General features: G+C 56.0%; 6 protein-coding genes and 4 non-coding genes across 10 annotated transcripts; 5 read left to right on the top strand and 5 right to left on the bottom strand.

Moving 5' to 3' along the window:
- Positions 1-579: 579 nt before the first annotated feature.
- Positions 580-670, top strand: VTJ04DRAFT_t106. The gene has a single exon. It is a non-coding gene; the product is annotated as a tRNA-Phe (tRNA).
- Positions 671-895: 225 nt separating this feature from the next.
- On the bottom strand, positions 896-1,000 carry VTJ04DRAFT_t101. The gene has a single exon. It is a non-coding gene; the product is annotated as a tRNA-Arg (tRNA).
- A 264-nt stretch (positions 1,001-1,264) lies between these two features.
- VTJ04DRAFT_t107 lies at positions 1,265-1,355 on the top strand. Its single transcript has one exon. It is a non-coding gene; the product is annotated as a tRNA-Ala (tRNA).
- Positions 1,356-2,424: 1,069 nt separating this feature from the next.
- Positions 2,425-2,512, top strand: VTJ04DRAFT_t108. The gene has a single exon. It is a non-coding gene; the product is annotated as a tRNA-Lys (tRNA).
- Positions 2,513-2,908: 396 nt separating this feature from the next.
- VTJ04DRAFT_7885 (uncharacterized protein) lies at positions 2,909-3,142 on the top strand (the record flags this gene model as incomplete). The annotated part of the gene is made up of 1 exon (XM_069366260.1): positions 2,909-3,142. One exon carries the CDS (start codon positions 2,909-2,911, stop codon positions 3,140-3,142), a length of 234 nt encoding a protein of 77 aa, XP_069217213.1.
- Positions 3,143-3,261: 119 nt separating this feature from the next.
- Positions 3,262-5,215, bottom strand: VTJ04DRAFT_7884 (uncharacterized protein; the record flags this gene model as incomplete). Its single annotated transcript, XM_069366259.1, has 4 exons — positions 3,262-3,301; positions 3,391-3,827; positions 3,891-4,874; positions 4,955-5,215. 4 exons carry the CDS (start codon positions 5,213-5,215, stop codon positions 3,262-3,264), a joined length of 1,722 nt encoding a protein of 573 aa, XP_069217212.1.
- A 93-nt stretch (positions 5,216-5,308) lies between these two features.
- VTJ04DRAFT_7883 (uncharacterized protein) lies at positions 5,309-6,698 on the bottom strand (the record flags this gene model as incomplete). Its single annotated transcript, XM_069366258.1, has 4 exons — positions 5,309-5,528; positions 5,603-5,678; positions 6,447-6,631; positions 6,676-6,698. The coding sequence occupies 4 exons, from the start codon at positions 6,696-6,698 to the stop codon at positions 5,309-5,311; spliced, it is 504 nt and encodes a 167-aa protein (XP_069217211.1).
- A 33-nt stretch (positions 6,699-6,731) lies between these two features.
- On the bottom strand, positions 6,732-9,690 carry VTJ04DRAFT_7882 (uncharacterized protein; the record flags this gene model as incomplete). Its single annotated transcript, XM_069366257.1, has 4 exons — positions 6,732-7,090; positions 7,170-7,816; positions 7,882-8,621; positions 8,689-9,690. 4 exons carry the CDS (start codon positions 9,688-9,690, stop codon positions 6,732-6,734), a joined length of 2,748 nt encoding a protein of 915 aa, XP_069217210.1.
- A 36-nt stretch (positions 9,691-9,726) lies between these two features.
- Positions 9,727-10,020, bottom strand: VTJ04DRAFT_7881 (uncharacterized protein; the record flags this gene model as incomplete). Its single annotated transcript, XM_069366256.1, has 1 exon — positions 9,727-10,020. The coding sequence occupies one exon, from the start codon at positions 10,018-10,020 to the stop codon at positions 9,727-9,729; it is 294 nt and encodes a 97-aa protein (XP_069217209.1).
- A 2,993-nt stretch (positions 10,021-13,013) lies between these two features.
- VTJ04DRAFT_7880 (uncharacterized protein) lies at positions 13,014-14,749 on the top strand (the record flags this gene model as incomplete). Its single annotated transcript, XM_069366255.1, has 4 exons — positions 13,014-13,267; positions 13,395-13,692; positions 13,763-13,995; positions 14,071-14,749. 4 exons carry the CDS (start codon positions 13,014-13,016, stop codon positions 14,747-14,749), a joined length of 1,464 nt encoding a protein of 487 aa, XP_069217208.1.
- Positions 14,750-14,988: the final 239 nt, after the last annotated feature.

Below are 14,988 nucleotides of genomic sequence, written 5' to 3'. Positions count from 1 at the left end.
TCCGAAGGTCTAGCCGGGCCACTCAACCGGGGGGCCAAGGCCGTAACGCTCCCGACCCGTCCGGCAGCCTTCGCGGGTAAATGCCCAGCGGTTGGCTATTACAGTGACTTGCATACTTGCCGTCAGTTGCGGTGCCACTTGGAAGCAACATTGTCGAGGGCCCTATTCGACATGAGGGTCAGGTTTGTATTGTACGCCGTACTCCATCTATGTCTTGAAGCCTTTACCTGACAGCTTACTATGGGACGCTACCATCGCCTCAGAGGCATCACACTTCTCGCCATGGAGACAGTTCCCTTCCGTTTTACCACATGGTGCTTAGGAGGTCCATTAGAGATATCTATTGTCCCATGGTGTCTTGACAACTAGTAACTCCATCTCTAGAGCATCCATGCCCATTGTTCCCCTCCTCCCCGCTCCGCAAACCTCCCATCCTTGGGCCCCGTTTCCTACTCCACCCTTTCTTCGCCTCATCCTCCACCTCCACCACCACTCTCCTCGCTCTCCTCCTTGCCCCCGCTCCCAGACCCACGATATCCCACCCACAGATGAGTATTTCTTACGATGTTGAAAAATCAAGCGGGTTTAGCTCAGTTGGGAGAGCGTCAGACTGAAGGGAAACTTCAGGAATTCAATCTGAAGGTCGTGTGTTCGATCCACACAAACCGCACTTGATATTGTTCCCCCTCCTCCTAGCTGGAGGTGTTGGAAATAATTTTTGCTGTTTTTGGTTGTGAATTTTGTCCAGAAATGTGCGTGCTGTCGACTCAGCCCTGATATTGGTCCAAAGGGAACTTGAACAATTTGCAAACAAACACACAACCTTAGATTTGATGGGAGACAAAAAAGAAGTTATGAAAAAGAGAAGGCACTGGAGCACACGGCAGCAAAAGGACGATCATGCTGGGACTCGAACCCAGAACCTTTACCAGCTGGAGAACACACCCAAGAGGATGTGCTGAGACCGGAAAGTAACGCGCTACCATTGCGCCACACGACCGGAGATGCCAAGATGTTGCTCTTCAGGGGTCTTGGTTTCGGCTTAAGAAGATTGCCCTCAAAGCTGCCCACTGGACTTGAATTCCAAGAAGCGCAACCTGAGAGCAGCTTCAAGCCAAAGAAACACAACCCTGTACCCTTGCGTATTGCGAAGCATGAGTCTTGACGTTTGGCCCAGCTTGAAACAGCGATTGGGCTTCTCTGACGGAGAGACAACAGCCACTGACCAGGTCGAGTTTCGATGCTGAGCTCTCAAGAATTCTTCGGGTGCATGGTCTAGTGGTATGATTTCTCATTTGCAGTCTCCCAAGTTCTGCGGTTTGAGAAGGTCCCGCGTTCGATCCGCGGTGCATCCATCTATTTTTGCTGTCTCTCGTTCTGTCTTTCCCCCTTTTAGATTGTTTTCTTATTACCTCGTGATCTTTTGCTTCAGTGTTTCCTTTTTTCACTCTATTATATACAGGAATAGGTTTGTTAATAAAGCAAAGCTGGCGTTGTACTGTCTGTCTGTTTGCATCTCGGGACTGTTTGCCCATGAGCACACATAGATTCCATTCCCTCTACTCTCCTCATCCCAGGGTCCCTCCTGCTTGGAACTGCGGCTCAACCTAGTTTTCTACATGCGTCACCTACATTGCCGAAGCTGGTCCTTATCTCCAGTCTCGACATGGGAACTTCCTGAAGGCAATTTCACAGATATCTCAATTCAGTTCCTCGCCGTTCTTCACCATACTCCTTACCCTTGGTCGACCCGCTTGGTCGGGGGAGACCACTCAGCCGTCTGTGGCTTCTCTCCTGCCGGTCGTTTACACCCGGCTCCAAACGGAGACGAGGATAGATGGCGAAGGGGAAATCCGTTCCGAATGCCACAGGAACAGGACAGGATACTTATTGACTCTTCTGAGCCGAAGGTATGCCATGCTCTCCTCGGTGTCCTGGACTCTTGTAGCGCCTTTCCTCAGACTCCTCGAGATAACAACCAAAACCCTAAGAAGACTGGGGGTCTGAAAATGAGGAACAGCTGTTATCGGGCATGAAGAGCCTCACCACTTTTCCGACCACTCCAGCGTTAAGAGTGCCGGCAATGACACAGGGGATAGAATATCTTGGGCTACCAGCCCCTTCATTCCCTCACCGGCGTGCTGCACCCATTCTTCATTGCCAAATCCCAGGGTTCTATGCGTACCCGTTGCCGACAAAAAACCATGACGGGACGGAGTCGTACCCTGCCGGTGCCATCCCACGGGCTAAGAGATCCACTCATCAGACATCTCGGTCACTTCCGCCTGGTCGCCTCCACCTTGAACACAAAGAATTTTTTTTTTCTCGTTAACGCACAAAGAAAAATTTGATCCTGGACCCTCTCTTAAGCACCACGACCTGCCCCGAGCCGCCAACAACGAGCGGAAGCCCGGCTAGCCTCAGGCCCGGCTAGCTCAATCGGTAGAGCGTGAGACTCTTAAATAAGAGATCACCAATCTCAAGGTTGCGGGTTCGACCCCCGCGTCGGGCTCAATTCCCGGCAGCGATGGCTTCCTTTTTTTTCGATGTTTACATTTTGTAAACAGAAAAGAATCTACCAACCTCTTTTCTGTTTTCTTTCTTTCCTTAATTTTTTCCCTTCGTTTATTCTTTTTCTTTTTTGGTTTATTTCTTTTTTTTCTTTCCTTCCTTCTTTCTTGCCTTCTTTCTTTCCTTATTGTTTTCCTTCCCATCAGATGAAAACTTAGCAGCTCAAGACAGACAGGCAGACAGCGAACTCGAGCACCAGGGGCCAGCACTTCCGGACAGCAGGATAAAAGCGATGACAGAGACGGAACACGAGGCAAAGAGAGGGCTAGAGTATTTTGGACGTGAACAAAGCCCCATAAACTGGTTGTGAAGCGGTAGTGATGATGATAAGACACAGATGCTCCACGGAGTTCTCGAGCTGCTGCCCGTTTTCGCTCTTGAAAGCATGTTCATCCACCCTCCATGCAAGAAAGAAATGCAAGAACACAATGACCAGCTAAAGCAGACATCCGCCCAGATATACCGTAGGTATATGCGCAGTTGTTTTCCTCCTCCTTCTCCTCCTCCTCCCCGTCACCATTACTCCGTATGTGCCAGGAAAAAAGTCAACAAACAAAACCGGCGTCTCTAGCCTCCGGACAATTCCAACCCACGACCCAGCGGCTCTATTCCGTCTATGCACAACAACAACATGAACAGCTTTGCTGCTCTGTTTCCAAAGCAGCTTTTCAAGATACCCCGACCAAATGTCTATTGTTGCTTCACCGGCTCGTTGGCATAGTTGTGGAGGCTGTCGTCGCGCGTTCAAGTCAGCATTTATCCCATAGACATCCTTCTATTCAAACTTTGAAGAGGAGCAAACAAAGAAGCGAAACACACCTGATATCTTGCCTATTAGTCGGGTTCGGATTCGCCGTCTTCTTCTCCCCATTGACCTCATCCTCGTCATCGCCATCGCGACGAGGGGAGCTAGGGACGTCCGTCAAGGTGCGCTTCGCCAAGTTCACGGGGCCGCTGTTGCCATTGGCGGTCGCGCCCGAGGGGGTAGCCGCCTCGGCAATCTTGCGCTTCTTGCCGCGCACCTGGTTGAGCAGCTCAAAGTACCCCTCGGGTACGGGGGTCTTGTATTCGCCACAGAAGACGCCGACCTCGAAGTCCGTGATCTTGGTATCCGCGGGAGCCGCTTCGAAGCAGGCTGCCTTGAGGTCGTCCAGGTCCTGGTAGATGACGTCGTCGGCGTTGATGTGCCGCGCAATGTCCTCGCGTGACTTCTCGTGCGCGATGAGTTCGGCGGGGGTGGCAAGGTCGATGCCGTACTGTTGAGCTTCTTGTCAGTCTAAGTCCCGAAGACAGAAAGAAGAAAATAGGAGCCCGCGTACGATATGAGGGTGCTTGATGGGAGGGGCGCAGCTGGCAAAGATGACCTTGCGGGCGCCCGCGTCGCGAGCCATGCTCACAATCTCGCGGCTCGTGTTGCCGCGGACAATGCTGTCGTCGACGAGGCACACGACGTGGCCCTGGAACTCGGACTCCATGGCGCTCAGCTTGCGGCGCACGCTCTTTTGACGCGCCTTCTGTCCGGGCAGGATGAATGTCCGGTAGACGTAGCGGTTCTTGATGAAGCCGTTGGAGAAAGGCTTTCCGAGCTTCTCCGAGACGATGGCGGCGGCGGTATTGCTCGTTTCGGGGACGGGGATAATGACGTCTATTTCGCGGACGCCCTCCTCGCCGAGCACCTCGCGAATCTTGTCGGCCAGCTTGGCGCCCATGTTTTGGCGGCTTGTGTTGACCGAGATGCCGTCCATGATAGTGTCGGGCCGCGCGAAGTAGACGTACTCGAAAATATCGGGAGCATAGCCCTGGGCTGGGACTACCTGGTGGAACTGCGGTGCGCCGCCCTTCTGAATGAAGACGGCCTCACCGGGAAGGATGTCCCGGAAGTTGCGGAAGCCCAGTTGGCGGAGGGCGATGCTCTCAGAGGAGAGCATGTAGTCAACGCCGCCCTCGACGGTGGCAGACGGGCGGCTGCCCATGATGAGGGGACGGATACCGTGCGCATCACGGAAGGCCAGGATACCAAAACCGGCCAGCATAGCAGTTACAGCCCAACCTCCCTGGCAGCGCTTGTAGGTCTGGGCCAGGGCGCTGAAGATGTCATCAACGTTGACGCGAGCCTTGCCAGTCTCGTTCAGAGCGCTAGCAAACACATTGAGCATAAGCTCGCTGTCCGAGTCGGTGTTGACATGGCGGTGGGCCTCCCTATCCAGGTAATCGCGCAGATCAGGGGCATTGATCAGGTTGCCGTTGTGGGCGAAGCAGATGCCGTAGGGGGAGTTGACATAGAACGGTTGGCTTTCGGCGCTCTGCGACAGGAGTTCAATTGGTCAGCAATCTGGATCGCTTGTCCGGTTTTCCCCTATTCCCGACCTCGAATATAACATACCGAGCTGGTTCCGGCCGTCGGGTACCGCAGGTGGGCAATGCCCATGTAGCCAGGCAAATCTACAATGCGCCGGCCATCCTGGAAGACACTGGACGCCATGCCATTGCCCTTGCACTGGAATATCCTGCCGCCGGCAGCGCAAGTCGCAATACCGCAAGCATCTTGGCCGCGGTGTTGCAGGTAATACAGGCTCTCGTGAAGGTCCGCCGCCGCATCGGTGCTCGTCTGGTCGGCGAGAATGAGAGCGAGAATGCCGCACATGGTGTCTCTTGAGCCGCTTCGTGGGGGAACCGGTGGGGGTTAAGTGGAGGAGAACAGTGGGAGGTGGAGGATTGACCGTGATAGTTCCAACAATCAGACTCGAGACGTGCTAGGTGTGAGTGTCTCGATATCCCCAGAAGAACCAGTTCGCGGTCGCGGGTCTCGTTGAAGAGAATGGCAAACAGAGACAGGGTTGAACCTCAGTAGCCCATGGGGCAGATTCACAAAAAAGTTCAGGGAACGGCAGAGGTGGGCCCGGCGTGGGTTGCCGAAGTCGGGACGGACGGGCAGAGGGAGAGAGGTATTTGACGTCCTACAGTGCCAGAGACTTGAGGCTCAAAAGACGTTGATGTGATGTGGAGGGTTGGAGGTTGAGAAAGAAGTCACTCGACACAAAACGGGCTCACCGCCGCGGCAAGAGGGCCAAAGGGCAAAGGCGGTGATGACAGCAAGGACTGGCTAGCTTGCTTGAGTCCATTTTTTTTTCTAGAGTTCAGAGACTGGTCCTTTCTTGGAGCCGAAGGTCCAGGCGAGACGCGCTTCAGATATGGCGGGGAAAATTTTCTGAGGGGCACGTTTTTGCGGGGCATCGAAGGCAAAAAAAAAGGAGCACGGCCCGGCTAGTGGGGACAGCGGCATGTGCTTCCCCGTGGACGCCGAAGAATCAAGATCGTTCCGTTCCCTTGGCGTGGGGTGCGGGTGCTTGCTGAGGCCCGGCACAGGCCCGGATCAATTGGCTGGGCGATTGGATGCCGGCAGCCGGCAGGACGGTTGCCGACGGCCGAAACCACCCACAGTCTCGAGCGGCTTGGTTCGGCTCTGTTCTGCGATCTCGTGCCTCCCTGCATGGACATGGAACCTCGAAGAAGAAGGTACTGAGAGTTTTGATAACTGCAGAGAGAGTCCATATCTTTTGGTCATACAACTGCCAGGAAACTTCAGGAACCCAAAAGATAACGGATCGACGACAAAATGATGCAGAAACCCCAATGGTATATTAACGGTGTCGTCATTCTGATGCCGGCTGCTGTGTATGGTGTAGTAATCCAAACCTACGCAGAACAGACCTACAGGAGCAGTTGAATCAAGAGATAGGGATGGGCTCAACCCTCTCGAGGGTCCATCCCGCAATATCCATTCCTCAAAACAAGAACCCCACACATCTCACCAACAAATAGGCCAGTTGAAAAGAGATTCTCTATAAAAACGATGTCTATTGTTGAACCCCTACTTCCAACTAAAGCGATATCCAACTCCATCCCAACCCAACTAGATACAGAGAAAAATAAATGACAACATATTCCCGACTCCGACGGCCTCGAAACCGCCCGTTGCAAATAACATATTAAGGTATGATTGATACGTAGACCGGATGACAACAGGCCAAAGAGAGAGGAAGAGAGAAACGGCTGAAGCCTAGAAGATAAAGAAATGCATAACGAACGGTCCGTGACACCAACCCATTATCCATGTTTCGTCTCATCACCCTTGCTCTTTTGCTGCCATTACTTCGCATTTACCAAGTGAACATCATCAAGGCCGGGTTGAGCAGCACCGGCAGGCAGAAGTGGCAGACAACCACGTTGGCCAGCGGGTAGATGGCATAGAGTTCGGTGATGTGCCAGCCGACGGGGAAGACGGTGGTGGCGCAGATCATGAGCGCCGTGCAGACGAAGCAGAAGAGGAACGTCCACTTGAAGCGCTTCAAGATGCGAACGATTTCAGGGCCGAACCGGACCGTCTCGAGTTCCTTGGCCGTGGCGCCCCAGGTCATGTCGATCTCAAAGAAGTGAGAAAGGATAGCCTGAGACAAGTGGAGAGAGATACCACCGAGGAAGATGGCGAACATGGGGATCCACTTGATGTTGTCAAAGTCTGTAGACGACGAGGTTAGCAAAAGAATTCAACCTTTTCCCGGGGGGACAAGCAAAGGAGAATTTTGGGAAATACGTACAAGCTCTCAAGAGCGACTGCTCGCTGAGGCGGTACCGGAGCAGCGCCAGGGCGAGGTTACCCAAGGCCGTGAACACGACAAGGATGGAGATGTAGATGGCGAATGAGTCAAGGTAGTACTTGTCATAAGCGCCATAGAACCAGCCGGTGATGAAGTAGTTGGCCAAGCACAGCATCCACGCCGAGGCGATAGCGTAGTACGTGCCGATATACGCAATGATGGTCAACTTCTTCGGCAGCGGGATGTTGGAGAAGACGAATTTCCGGAACAGCGGAGTGAACGGCCCGCGGATCAGCCAGAAGCGGAGGGGATGGAACATGAGCTCGTTGCAGCCGTACGCGTACTTCTCCCAACGGGCCAGTTCGTCGTAGACAGTCAGGGACACGCCCTCCTTGAAGCCGTCGCCCGTGTACGAGGCGTAACGCAGCGTGTAGCCCGCAACCTGCAGACGAAGCGACATGTCGAAGTCCTCGGACACGTGCGACTCAGACCAGTACTTCTCATAGCCATCCTCGTCGGTGAACGCGGCAGCGTCCTGGATAGCGCTCCAGCGAAGCACGGCGTTGTGTCCGACGAACGGGCACGCGTCACCAGACGCCACGGAGAAGGTGATGCACGAGTAGATGAGACGGGTGAACCAAGTGACGCTGCCAAGAGTGTTAGCTATCTAGTTACCAGTCCAAACCTGGGAGCGCTCCGGAATCAAACTCACCCATTCTCGAAGAACGACTTGGTCACGTTCATGACGCCCGACTGAAACTGCAGAATGGCCACCTCGGGGCTGATCTCCATCTCGCTAACAGCATCAAGCAGGCAGTCACGAGGAACGCGAGTATCCGAGTCAACAATGAGGATGTAGTCGCCAATACGGATGTTGCCTTCAGCCCAGGTGCGGCCCTCGTCTTCGCGCAGAACCTCGGCCAGGGCTTCCTGGTAGGCGGCGTTCTCCTTCTCGGCGTTCCACTTGCTGTCGCGTTGGATGGCCGCCAGCTTATCCTCGACACGGTTGCTCACGTGCAGCGCGTAGTTCATGTTACTGGCCTTCTTGAACTTGCCACGACGCAGGAAGCGCTTCTCGCCGGCAGCCGGGTTGGGGTTGTGCGGGGGGCGCGCAACCCAGCCAATGTTGTGCTCTTCGTAGAAGTCGCGGCGAGCAGCGGCCTCTTCCTCCGACAAGAGCTGCATACCGTCGTCGTTGACGAAGATGCTGGCCGTGCCGCCTTGCATTTCGTACGTGCTGATGGCCGCCTTGAGCGACATGACGGTCGGCTTAATGACACCGTTCAGACCCTCCTTGTACACGGGCATCTGGATCGTGACGTGCGGCAGCCCGTTCTGGGAGCGGGCAAGCCGGCGCGGCGGCCTGCCGCTGTAGTACTTGCTGTTGCTGTTGACAGCCGAGATGGGGCCGATCATCTGGAAAACACTGGTAACGAGAGACTGGAAGAAGAACTATTTTCGCCCAAAAGTGTCAGTGACAGCTGTCCGGTGAGTCAATAGGCTCGAGGGGGTAACTCACCAAGCTCACGAACAACTGCGCAGGCAGGGCAGCGAGGACTGCCCACCGAATCCATGTCCCATCGGTCAACGACGCGTACACCAACCACCTGACACCAAACGCCGGGCAGACGATCCACAATATGAGGGTTATCGCAACGATGAGGGCGCTTTCTAGGCGGACGGGTCGCTTCTCATTGGCAATGGCCGCCTCGAGGTCGGCTGGATCAATCTCGGCCACCTCCCCGGCCGGACCACCCTTCTCTTCCTCCTCCTCCCCCTCGTCGTTCCCGTTACCCCAAATGATCTCGAGGAACTTGGCTTCCAGGTTCTTCGCCCTGGTAATAAGCTTCTCGGGCTCATCATCCCAGACGACCAAGATATGAGCGTCGACGATGAAGGCCGCGAAATGGTGCAACTGGCATCGGGGAAGGTCACTCATGGAAGCCAGGACCTGCACGCGCAGGCCGTCCGCCAGGGGGACGTGGTCGAGGTCGGTCTTGCGGATGATGGTGTCGAGGAGGGCGCGAACGAAGGGGGTGTTGACGGTCATGGCGCAGCGGACGTTCATCTGGACGACGGCGGGGTAGAGCGAGTCCGGGATGGCGGCCATCTGGGGCGGGTAGCATGTGAAGACGCCGCGGGACTTCTTGAGGACGACACCCTCGAACGGGTCCATGCCGGAAGCGTACTGCGCCCGCAGCTGCTGCTCGTACAGCCAATTGACCATCATGTCGTGGCGGATCTCGTTGATGGCCTCGACATCACTTCGCCGGGCATCGTGCGCCGGGAGGAACGAGCCTCGAATCGAGGGCGCCCGCGACGACGGCCGTGATGCCACTGGGGTTGGGGCGAGTTGCCCGGTCCCTGTCCCGCCATTTGGTGGCATCGCTTGCATCTGGTGTGTCGAGGATTTGGATCCCCTCTTCGCCTTCTCCGCTGGTGTTGATGTTCCCGCGTTGGAACCCTTTTGCTCCTCCTGCGCCGCCGCAGCGGGCGTGAAATATGTCTGAAACTTCTTCATGTTGAGTGTGTATGTAACGATCGAACGGGGCCAAATTCAAAGTGGTGTTTGCCTTGACGGGGGTGAGGTCCCGAAGCACCCCGTAGTCTCAGCTGTCACCCGGACGGATGCCCCTCTGCCGAGTCCGTGCCGCGTACCGCTTTTGAGGGCACGATCACCAAAAGGTAGGCCACGGAAGACGGTGGTGAGTGAGGGGTTGTCGTCGTCGGGTCGTGTCGATGTGGTGGTACTGGTGGTGGTGGGAGAAGTTGGGAAAAAAGTGGGAGAGGAGAAGGTGAAGGAGGGCGTGATACTTAGTGGGAGTGGTGCCCGGGATAACAGCCAGCCCATTGGGTCCAAGGTCGCTAGCGTGAAGAGCCTTGAGGGCTCGGCGGTGACAGCTCACAGCTCAGCGATGATCCGCCTGCCGCGCGCCAGCGGAGCCAAGCAACGATAAGGGGATAGGTGCCCCTGGGTCCAAACCATGTGGCTTTCGCGCTAGCAAGCTCACGTCCCCCCACCAGCTGGGATGCGACATGCAGCTGGCCAGGTTGTCCTCGAGCCGCCTTCAAGAATGCTGGAAGAGATTATGTTCCGAATGGCCTAAGTAAATCACCTTCGGGAAAACAGAATAACACGCAAGAGAACTACGAGCCTCTGTCCTTGATGTTGTACATCCTTCGGATAATATGTTCGACCAACAATACAAACACCTCGTGTTCAGGTCTGACACAACTGCTGACACGCAGCCAGCAGGGTCACATTGCAGAAGTGGACTAGAGGGTCCTCCTGAAGCGACCCGCGCTTGATACCACCCTGGTCTCCCAGCAAGTATTCAGTGCGAGGGGCCTTGATGGCGTGCCTCACTGGGCAGCAGAAGCGTGCGATCTGTGCGTTGCCTGCGATCACAGCTCTTGGCTTATTGATGTTGGCTGCGACTCGATAGTCCGCCAATTCCACCATGGGCTCCTCCTAGACCGGGGACAAAACGGGCAAAAGAGGGTCCGTTAGTTCTTCCAGTTCGGAGCTGACGAGTTCCTCATATCTCTGTCTGAAGAATTTCGAACAGCGAAGACCTGGCTGCTTGAGGCGGAGTGCTGGGGCCCAGAGAAGGAATCTCGAAGCGTTCTCTCGCGAGGAAAACCCACTTGGCCCAGGCGCACATACTTCAGATTCCCCGTTCCCACGAGTTCGGTGATCCACGAGCAGGCCGGATCCTTGGGACATGGGCATTCCATCCATCTTCAAAGGCATCCCGAGGCACAAGTGAAAAAACGTCATCATCAGGAGATGTGAGCCCGTCCTCCGGAAGGGAAGTATTAATCTGCCGTTAATTGCCTCGATAGATCTGTCCTCGCTGTCAGCGATTGTTTGTTTTCCCCTCCATCTGACCGTGAAAGGAAAACCGGCGATAAGGTACATAGCTAACGTTGCAACCAGGCTGATCAGGGTGGGGAGCCATTGATCCAGGGCTGAATCCAGGGGCAGTGACCAAATTTGGGTCCGTCTTTGGTCTGTCTTGGCTGCGGATACGGTTCAGCTGGGCAACTAACCATGTCCGTTCGTGAGCCAATGGTGTCGTTTTGTCGACTGCAGTTTTCAGGGGTCACAAGCTAGCCAGGTAGAAATCACAAAAAAGCCCTCGCGGGATGATGGGGACTCCGACGGACGGGAGAGGCGGCGGCCGGAAGAGGGATCGCCCACGTCGTTCGGGTCCCGCACCCTTTCGGCGGCAGCGCTCACTTGTGTGTTCTCGGGTAAACTGGCGGTTTTCACAGGGCTATCGAGTGGCGGCCGTTCTGGCCACCAATTTTTTCTCCTTTTTCTTGACGGCGATTGCGTCAAGACGCCACAAAGATTTTCTATCTGCCGCCCGCCAAGGGGTTGTTCACTTAGCGGGACAAGCGGCCGTATGAGCCTTCACCACCATGGAAAAAGGCTTGCGGGTTTACCGAACGAGTGGGTTTTTGTGTTGTGGCTCATACCTCCGCTCTCATACGGAGGGGATCCAAGCGAGTCCGTTTCTGTTGTGTTCACGTAGGTGGGAGTGTCGATGGACATTCAATTCAGATCCTGACAAGAAACTTGGTTGGAGTTTGTTGGACGCCATGTCGCATTCCGTCGGTTCCGGTTCCTTGCCGTCGGCACCAGAGACGATCGTTTGTGTGCCAAAGATAGCATCTGTCAGCATACTTCCACGGCCGCAGGGAGAAGAAGCAGGGAGTCCTCACCGATCCTCCGGACACGATGGAACACTACATTACCGACATATAGGATCACCTTCCAGGTTTCTTATCAGTGATCATTGATGTGCAACTTTTGGCACCGACACAGCCCTATTACATGGCGGTCAACATGGAGCCTGGAGCCTGGGGCCTGGAACCTGCCTGGGTACAAGAAGTCTTGATGCCGGCCCGGGCAGATTCGGTGGTAAGACACCACCGGGGTGAGGTCCATGAATGCCAAGTGGCTTGAGTCGACCTGAGCCAGCGGGATTTTGGTAGTCGACCCTAACCCTCGGAGACCAAACACCTCATGTCTACCTACACGCAGCACCGAGTGAAGACATCAGCCATTTCCAAGCTTGCAACTTTGCAGCATCCCAGTTCTCCAAAACCTCTTGGAAGTTTCTTCAACTCTCGTGATACTGCATCCATCCCGAAACAGAAAACCAAACCTGTCCCCCGGCGGCCCCAGGCCAACGGAAATTGAGAACCCCCAACCCTCATCATCAATTCTCGGAACCAGATCCTCACCGTTGAGATCTTGAAGAGCGGGAGGCAGGTCATGTGCCATGATGGGCCTTGTTAGTGTTTGCCTCAGGTTTGCCGCTTGAATCTTAACGAGAATGTGGGGTAGCGTCCACTTGCGTCAGTTTAAGTGGGGTTGATTCTCGGGGTAAGCTTGTGCTGTTCTCCAAACGCTTCCCGAAGCTGCCATGTTGAAGAGCATCCTCGCCTCATGCTGCTGGCCTTGACCCTTTCGTTGCCCTGATTGTGACAATTTGGAAGCCGTAAAAACTATCTCCAAACCCACCGGCGTTCTCGCGTCATGCCAGGTCATCAATGCTAACAATGAATGCCACCTCTGTTTTTCTCTGCACATGATCTATTTGCTTGAGGGATTCCCCCGTCGATACCGCCACGTTTCCTGCTTTGTTCATTGACGTTGGTCCGTGGATCTTGTTGCGGTTAGCCCCTCGAAGCGGCCCCTCGACCGGTTGATAAGTAAGGTACCGGGTAACAGCTTGACCGCAACGTTATCATTCGGCCACTCTCGCATCTCCGTGATAACCTTCAGCCACCCGCAAACATCACTCCCGGGAGCTCGCATCCTCTCAAACCATGGCCTTTATTGTCGACTTGGGCGAGCCCGATAGCGAGGCCCAGAAGCAGGGCGCCGAGCCGTTACGGAACGGAACTATGGATGCAGCTCCGGTACCCAACATCCGGGTGATCGGCGACGGCCTTCCGGGCCAACGACCGGCCGTCAACGGACACAACAACACCCATCCCGACGCCGATGCCGATACCAACGGCCACGCCGTCAGGGAGAACCCGAACAACAACGCCATGACGCGGGCCTTGGGATGCTACCCGTAGGCGGTCAACCACCCCTTACATCTGCGCAGTCGCAAAACCACCGCCCAAAGCAAAAAAGGGGCTTATCTCTGATGTTAAACATGTCGACTGACCCCTGTGGTGGCAACCACCACCCCCAAACAGTATCATCATGTCGGTGGCGTCGTCCCTCGACCTGAACACTCTCGATAGCTTGTCGCGCACCTGCCGCCAGATCCGCCAGAACCTGCTGCAGTACCGCAAGATGCTGCTTGCCTCGACCCTGCGCTGCGTCAACGAGGACCTCCCTGTCGACCCGGACGAGACCCTGCGCTACCGCGCCCGCGCCGGAAACTGGTACTACATGCAGGACGTGGCCAGGTCTGTGTACACGGGAAAATCGGGTCAGTGCGCCCGTGACTTGGTGGCCGAGTGCCGCCGGTGTGGTACCGTCGTTTGTCGGGTGAGTCTGCGTGGACATCTCTCGGTCCTGATGATGGGCGCTGTGGACGGAGGACTAATATGCCCTCAAGAACTGCGCGATCAAGCCGCCAGCCCCGATCGTCCTGCGTGACCGGCACCGGCGCCTCTGCGACCCGTGCGTGAATGCGCCTTTGGGATCGCTAGTCAGGCCCAAGCTGGGGCCAGAAGTCCGAATCGACTCGGATCTTATGGAGCGGGCCATGTGCACGTGTGATTCGGCGGGCGTTTGGCTCTGCCAGCCCTGTGGCAGGTCGATTCGAAGCGATGACAGCGAATACAAGGGGTAAGGGCTACTCCTGCCGACACCAATCATTCTTGCGGATCATGACGTTCCCTTTGACTGACCCTCTCCGCTCAGTATTTGGAAGTGGCGTAACCAATACACCTCCGTCTTGGGCGGGCTCGGAACGGGCATCGGTGAGGGCGACCGCGGCGTCGTCTGCGGGCGCGGCAGCGGCTGCTGCGCGGCGCGCGAGAAGGAGCAAGAAATGGACGGGGACGCCGAGGACGCTCGCGAAGCCGAGCTCCACTACCAGCAGTCCATCGCCATGACCCCGAGCGGCGCCAGCAGCAGCGCATCCTCCGTCGCCGGGACGTTCTGGACGCCGGCGTCGTCCGTGGCGGCGACAACGACATCGCTCAGCGTCCCCGGCAGCGCCGCCACCAGCACCCTCAGCCTCAACAACACCACAGCCGGCCTAGCCGCCTCCCTGGACTTCCCCTACCAGCAGCAGCAGCGGCGCACGCCCAGTCCCGCGCTCAAGCCCGGCTACGACCGGCACGAGGTGGAGGGCATTGGCGGGGTGGTGAAGAAGATGCGCGTGCGCATGGTGCGGGTCGGGGCCTGCGTGCCCGAGTGGGAGGACGAGCGCGTCCGGGGAGACGTCCTCGCCCGCGAGCTCCAGGGCCGCCGCCGCAGCTGGTGTGGCTGGTGCCAGCGAGTGATTCCATCAAAGAAGGATTACGAGCTGGATAGGCAGCGAGCCGCGGAGGCGGCAGGTAACGGGGCTGTTGATGATAAGAAGGTGGGGAAGTAGGTAGGTACGCGGTGGGGGCACCTCTATACAGAAGGTTCAAGGGGGTTGAGGATGGTGGTGGAGTTCTGCCTACAATACAGGGGACGGTGATTTCGGACATTCGGATGGGTATGTTCTCGGGGGCTATTAAATTGCTCCCCAGGGTTCCTTCATGAGTATCAGTCTCTTTAATTGGCTATGAACGATGAAAAAAAAAAAAGGGAAGACAAGGAAAGCGGATTGTGACATGGTGGACAGCG

The sequence above is a fragment of the Mycothermus thermophilus genome (genome assembly GCF_041956435.1).
Source record: "Mycothermus thermophilus strain CBS 625.91 unplaced genomic scaffold VTJ04scaffold_5, whole genome shotgun sequence".
In the NCBI taxonomy this organism is placed as follows: Eukaryota; Fungi; Ascomycota; class Sordariomycetes; order Sordariales; family Chaetomiaceae; genus Mycothermus; species Mycothermus thermophilus.
The sequence above is the reverse complement of the archived record's forward strand: the minus strand, read 5'-3'. Positions and strand labels throughout refer to the sequence as shown.